General features: G+C 37.0%; 1 protein-coding gene across 1 annotated transcript in view; it reads right to left on the bottom strand.

The window, feature by feature from the left end:
• Positions 1 to 2,275: 2,275 nt before the first annotated feature.
• The window catches only part of LOC122260515 (uncharacterized), a 10,249-nt gene continuing 5,024 nt past the window's right edge, over positions 2,276 to 7,500 (bottom strand). The window contains exons 2-5 of the mRNA XM_043027837.2: positions 6,373 to 6,503; positions 5,505 to 5,687; positions 4,452 to 4,529; positions 2,276 to 3,519 (exon numbers count right to left, since the gene is read on the bottom strand). Coding sequence (XP_042883771.2) covers positions 2,999 to 3,519; positions 4,452 to 4,529; positions 5,505 to 5,687; positions 6,373 to 6,503 — 913 coding nt within the window. The 3' untranslated portion in view covers positions 2,276 to 2,998. The remainder of the gene's footprint in view (positions 3,520 to 4,451; positions 4,530 to 5,504; positions 5,688 to 6,372; positions 6,504 to 7,500) is intronic.

The following is a 7,500-nucleotide window of genomic DNA, read 5'->3' as shown; positions in this document are numbered from 1 at the left end:
TATTAATTGAAAACCGATTTATTTTCTTTCCATAACTTTGTTTTTACTCAATAATTAATATGATGCATTTGTATACTGGTGTTTATGCAGAAAGCATACATATAAATCACCAGTTATTTATACACTTCCTACTTATATTTTGCTATCAGTTATATAATCCACAACCAGTTGTCTATGGCAACATGGAAAAAGCAAGCAGTGTGGCTTTCCAACGGGCACATCCACTCTCGCTCGCCACGTCGCCATTTTGCGCGGTGGAAAGCCTGATTAGCCAGCTCCACGTGGCCGATTCGCCGTCCACGTGGAGAGCTAACACGTCGACTCGGATCGGATACTTTACTTAAATTTGTGAATCTTGGAACCATCAAAAACGTTCCCAAGATTTGCCGTCCACTATAGACTCGTGGGAGAGCTGGCCAGGGATGAGTGGCCATTTGGTCCCAAAACGTGAGGATTTTCGGCTAAGCGAGGAGATCGGGTAAAAAGAATTGGTACCATCTACGGTATGCTCTGTGGACAATCTCTAATCGTGGCTACATTTTACCATCACCTTTTCTGAAGAAATAAAACAACAACAATAGATAGAAGCTGGTATATGGATGTTGATCAGGTTCTGACATTTCCTTCCCGTGTCGGGAGACGGGTCCCCTAACCTGAGATGTATGCTGATAGGTGAAGGCACGGCGGTCACTGATTGTTATGTGACTGAGTTAAAAAAAAAGAAAAAGAGAACGGTAATGACCTAAAGGAAAACGTTACCTAGAGAAATTCGATGAGATAAGGTTTTACTAACGAACGAGAATACGGCCACGGATTAATCAAACAAACAAGACAACAATGGTATGGGAAATGGAACGGGGGGAAAGAAAGAAAAGCAGGAGAAAGTTTCAGGAAGGGAAAATCTTTCAGCCAAATCTTGAAAGAAAACTGCATCCCGATTAAGAAAACAGAATCCCGATTACTTGTTGGGACGAATGATGAAGTTGATTCTACGCAGTGTGCCAGAGTTAATCGTTTTTTCTCCCTTTCAAAGAAAACAGACAAACAAACAGACAAAGAAAACAGACAAACTTCCACGTGAACTTCAGCAGATGTACTAATAAGTTTATTCGGTATTACCACGAAAACCCTTTGAGTTCTTTATTCTGAATGGGATGAAGTTTACGCATGTCGGTGTATTTTGTTTGTATTAATCCAATGATGTTTATGTGAAAATTTTGATAAATGGTTTGTATAGATGCAGCCCTGGATACGCATGGTCGCATATCAAAATTTATTAGACGAATATAAAGGTCTTTTAGCCAATGCTGTCTTTGAATTTTACACAAAAGAGAAAATTGAAGTTGGTATCAGATATTTAGGCAAAGATGGTGTAAGAGGTGGTGGTATTTTGAAGAAGTTGCTTGTAATCTTTTGAATCTATAGACATGTTTTTTTTTAGATTGTTTCATTTTATTTTCTAAAGAATTATTGGACATCTGAGAAAAGTAAACAAATATGTATGAACTGGAAAATGTTCACTTGTCCAAAGTATATATATATGTATATATATATATATATATATATATATATATATATATATATATATATATATATATATATATATATATGTATATATATATGTATATATATATGTATATATATATATATATGTATATATGTATATATATATATATATATATATATATATATATATATATATATTTATTTTTTTAATGTGTTCACGGATGAAAATGATATAAACAAATCACACAACATATATGCTATGATAATCCTTTTCAGGAATTTGTAAAGGGATTCTCTATTGAGTTGCGAAATATTTGATTTAAATAACATAATGTTTTGAAATAAGCACCTCTGTGAATATTATTTAAAAAATGCTCAAAATTTAACATAATGTTGATGTTCAATACTTTTCGGTTCACTTAATTTTTCATTACATTTCTTATGTATTCTTTATAGTTGTCCGTCACATCCAATAAATAATGCCAACCTTTTCGTGAAGTTAATGCAGTGAAATATCTATGCCAAAATAGACACACCGACAGATTAACAACTTTGTAACCATACAACTGATTTGTATTCTTATTTTGAAGTATAACACGTGCATTCTTTGTTTTCTTTTCTTCATTGTATCACGAGGGGAATCTGCAGAAAAAAACTAGTATTTGTATAATGTGTTTATTCATAATGATTCTTTTTATTTTCATCATGTGTTGATGTAAAAACAAAAGCAATTGTTAGTTTGTAGCATCTACATTTTTTTTTTTTTTTTTGTCTTTGCTTTTATAATCATTCTTTTTTTTCTGCGCCTGTTCACTGTTTTATATTTTGACAAGATCTTAGACCAAGATTAAAAGAAAAACACTTTGTAATAGCAACATTTATTTCAAGTATTTCAACAGCCTTCCCAAATATTAATTCAACGCACATGTATGGCTTTGATCACATGTTCTTGTCCGCCATAACATCCGGGTAACGAAGGAAATTCCTTTTAGAGTTTTCCTCCCTCTTGGCTATGCATCTCTGGTGTCATACTTGTTTTAATCAAAGGAAAAACACGTTCTGAATACAAACATGATAGAATACTATAAGTTACATACTTCGTTCTGTGAATTTAGTTTCTTTTTAGTGTGGAAATGCAATTAAAGCGTTATTATTATCGCCGTTACTTTCGCGTGACTACCCCACCTCGACCACCAAAGGTCGCGTAGCGGTAATAAGTATTAATATCACCTAAAAGCAGAGATGCTGGGTTAAGTACTTAAGGACCGCTATAGTTACCGTATTTAACAGTTCTTCTAGTTGACTTTAGCATTAGGAAGTGTCGTTGGAAAAAGTCCGTGACATTTTGTTTTTCTTTTAAGCAATGTGCATTTAATTTCTAGGTTTTGCATTATACTGTTCCATAAATTGTGTTAAAGCGGAACACTTAAAAGCAGAAGTAATATAGATTTAAGATATTGTCCAAGCGTGTCTTTTAATATTTCTTTAATGGTCACCTTTCCTGTGAGCACGTTACCCCTTTCAAATTCGTATCGCTAAGCGCAAACCTCGCCCCTTTTTCTCCACAGAATCGACTCAAATTTGACTCACTCTTGACGATCGTCTGTATTTCCAGTCTCTCGTTCTGGAAATCCTCGAGGAGGTGGTGGTTCTCCGAGCTCTCGTTCTCGAGGCAGATCGCCGTGTCCTCCAGATCCAGGAATTTCCTCGTGTCCGAACTGTCTCGGAGGTCGGACGACGTCTTCATACCAGACCGGTCATCGTACTCGTCGGTGCTGTAGTTCACGGCGTGTTCCGTGATTACGCTCTGCTGGTCGCTCTCCTCCACCAGGACTTGGCAGTGATCTCCCGCGCCCTCGACGGGAGACGCCAGTTCTGCGAGGACGTTCTCCACTTCGGCTGCCATGTTGTCCATTATCTCTTGGGCGAACTCGGCGTTGTGGACGAGCGCGGAATCCACGTTGAGGGCGCACCTCACTTTGCCGCGGTAACTGAGCATGGACACGCCCAGGCCTATAGATAGGTGCAAATTCATGAGTAGATATGTATGAAATAGAATGGTTAAACAGGTTAAACTATGCATAAACAGGTTAAACTATGCATAAACAGGTTAAACAATGCAAACAGTATGTTGGACAGGTAGATTACAAAGCATTGTCATAAAACAAAATAGAATTGACACGCATAACGGCTACTCTTAAACAACGATAGAGGGGAGACATCATATTGACACTATAAATAAATGCAAATATACAAAGAAATTAGTATATAAATGAATGAATAAACTTTGCGAATAAGACTGATATATCATAGAGATAAATACACTATAGCTACAATGCATGATGATAAAGTATCTAGAAGTTGAGGCAACGTTTTATCCGTGGTAATAATATGCACAGTATTGATTTCAAAATATGATTCTAAGGAGCTTTAGCACAAACAATATACCTGCATTAATATCTACCACGTAATATGAGGAGGAATACATATATTATAAAAAGGTCACTGATTTTTCAGAGAAGAAATTAGAATATGTCGAATCCAACCCACTTCCCTATAATTTATGTATGTGAAAAGGGGACTTTAAAATTTTTAGAGTGGCAGTAATGTAACTATTCTTGATCCTGCTAGTCCACTTATACAGCGCTGAAACTATTGAAAATAATGAAAATACTCCACGACATTACACAATTAAGCTAGTAATAAATGAGCAGAATTCCCCCAACTAGTAACACATACAAGCAGCATACTCACTCACAACCCCAACCATCCAAACGAATAAAAACCCGTGACATATAACTTAATTTCAAAACGGATTTACCTTTACTTTGCAAAGAAAAACAACCACATTAATTAACAAAGAAAATAGACTATTATTTTCTTCATCATTACGACTGTCTTTACACACATAAACACACGTATCTGCGACTCAGTTCATTCATTACCTGTTCTGCTTTTATTAGGAATCCAAAACATGATGTCATCCACAGGTTGACCGAACAGTCTGATCGTTTCTTTCGGTCCTGGAGAGAGAGAGAGAAAAAACAAAAAAACATTGCACATCAACATATCAACATCACATTGCGAAGAAATATGGTTAATCTTTCGCCTTCCACTTCCTCATATCCATACGGGTATCTCCCTCCCAGGATCTAAAGGCCATATGAAAGCACATATGGCTTCTTCGGGTTAAGCTTAAGAAGAAGACACGTTGTGCCGCGCATGTTGTGAGAGAGACAGGATGTTAAGACGTACACAAGCACCCGTGTTTTTAAGCTTAGAGAGAGAGGGAGAAAGGGAGAGAGGGAGGGAGGGAGAGGGAGGGAGGGAGAGAGAGAGAGAGAGAGAGAGAGAGAGAGAGAGAGAGAGAGAGAGAGAGAGAGAGAGAGAGAGAGAGAGAGAGAGAGAGAGAGAGAGAGAGAGAGAGAGAGGGAGAGAGAGAGAGAGAGAGAGAGAGAGGAGAGAAAGAGAGAGAGAGAGGGGGAGAGGAGAGAGGAGGAGGAGAGAGAGAGAGAGAGAGAGAGAGAGAGAGAGAGAGGAGAGAGAGAGAGAGAGAGAGAGAGAGAGAGAGAGAGAGAGAGAGAGGGGGGGGGAGAGAGGGAGGAGGAGAGAGAGAGAGAGAGAGAGAGAGAGAGAGAGAGAGAGAGAGAGAGAGAGAGAGAGAGAGAGAGAGAGAGAGAGAGAGAGAGAGAGAGAGAGAGAGAGTGAGAGAGAGAGAGAGAGAGAGAGAGAGAGAGAGAGAGAGAGAGAGAGAGAGAGAGAGAGAGAGAGAGAGAGAGAGAGAGAGAGAGAGAGAGAGAGAGAGAGAGAGAAATAGAGATAGAGATAGAGATAGAGAGAGAAAGAAAGAAAGAGAAAACAAAAGAAGAATATAAACAAAATAGCCAAAACATTTCAAAATTACCATTTCAACTATAATCCTCATTCTAACCAATTTATTCATTTCCCTCTCCAACTATTCTTCCATCCACCTTTTACCGTATCTATCTTACACTCACCTGGCATGTTCGAGGATACCATAGTGACCCCATGAGTATTGAGGGCACGGCGGGCAAAGGGAGCCGGCAAGAGGTTAGAAATCAGGTCAAGTGCGAAGTAATTGACCATAACATCTGGTGAAGTTTTAAGGATGTTGATGCGGTGATGTATTTGCTGTAGCCGCGATAAGGAGGACATCTCGCCTGTAGATGAAGGAAGCTGTGAGGATGTTATGTGGATGATGGATGAGAAAGGCGGTTCAATATGTCTGTTGTTTACATAAAGTTAAGATGTTAGGAAAGGTTAGGCGTGTTTGCGAATGTTGTCGAGAAAAGGTTCTGATAAAAATAATAATTAAAAAAACACATTTCATTACAAAATTTACTTCAAAAAGTATCCTGATTATAAGAAAAAAGAGTAGAATCATTAAAAAAAATAAATAAATAAAATAAAAATGGCGGCAGACGGACAAGAGAACGTAACGATAAATCAAATCCTTCAAAGAAAACGGAGCTACCAATTTATAAACATTTATCCAACACTATAAAAATGCTAATTTATCATCTCTAAATCTTCACCCAATAGAAGAATAATTTCCATTGATACCCTCCACTCTCCCTGCTACACAAATATATTACTTATAACATATACTTACAACATATACCTACACCACATACCACCAACATACCCCAACACCACATACCTCCAACATACCCCTACACCTCATACCCCCAACACCACATACCTCCAACATACCCCAACACCACATACCTCCAACATACCCCAACACCACATACCTCTAACACCACATAACTCCAACATACCTCCAAGATACACCTACACCATACCACATACCCCTCCACCAACATACCATCACCACATACTTACTCGTTGGAAGAGGAACAGTGCAGAGTGAGATGCGATTGGCAAGGGAAAGGGGCGTGCCAGGGGCTGTCACGTCCACGGGTATGACAGTCATGACCTGAGGCGGGACCGTGCCACCTTCCATGCGAAAGTGCCTGAGGGGAAAAAGGGAAGGCTTGGTTATGATAGTAATGATGATGGTGGTAATAATGATGATGATAATGATAATGATGATGATACTGATAATGATGATGGTAATGATAATGATAATGATGATGATAATGATGATGATGGTAATAATGATGATGACGATAATAATGATGATGATCATCATAATGATAATGATGATGATAATGATGATAATAATAATGATGATGATAATGATGATAAGGATAATGGTTATAATGATAATGATGATAATAATGATCATGATGATAATAATGACAATAATGGTCATGATAATAATGATAATGATGATATTTATGATCAAAGTAATAATGATGATGATAGTGGTCGTAAATTATATCAGTGAGAATGATGATCATAATAGTATCAACGCTAATAATAATAATAGTGAAAATAACACTAATTATGATAGCAATAACAACAATGTTGATGATGGTGTTCATAATAAGGGTAATAATAAAGAAAATAAAGAAGTAGGAGAAAAATTCTAGAAGGATTATGGAACACTTTTAGAAGAAGTTTATAATGGACTGATGATAGTGAATACGAATTAATATAATGTACACATACACACACACAACACACACACACACACACACACACACACACACACACACACACATATATATATATATATATATTATATATATATATATACATATGCGTATATTTGTTTATATACATGATACAAAAGAAGAGATTATACACATAGGTATATGTATATGTATGGGCATATACATATACTCATAGTAAAGATATAAAGCACATATACATGTAAGTGCATGTACTTACACAAGCTTGATACAAATAAAGAGAATGATATTGAGATAGATAGAATGCGCACGCACACACACACACACACACACACTCAAAAACATACAGACTCAAACATAAACACACAGACAGAAACACACACTCAAACACACACACACGCACACAAACAAACATACAGACAAACTCTTGCTT

This window comes from Penaeus japonicus, unplaced genomic scaffold (genome assembly GCF_977035675.1).
Source record: "Penaeus japonicus unplaced genomic scaffold, GWHDUDI00000001_assembly GWHDUDI00000038, whole genome shotgun sequence".
Taxonomy (NCBI): Eukaryota; Metazoa; Arthropoda; class Malacostraca; order Decapoda; family Penaeidae; genus Penaeus; species Penaeus japonicus.
This window is presented reverse-complemented; position numbering and strand designations above follow the sequence as displayed.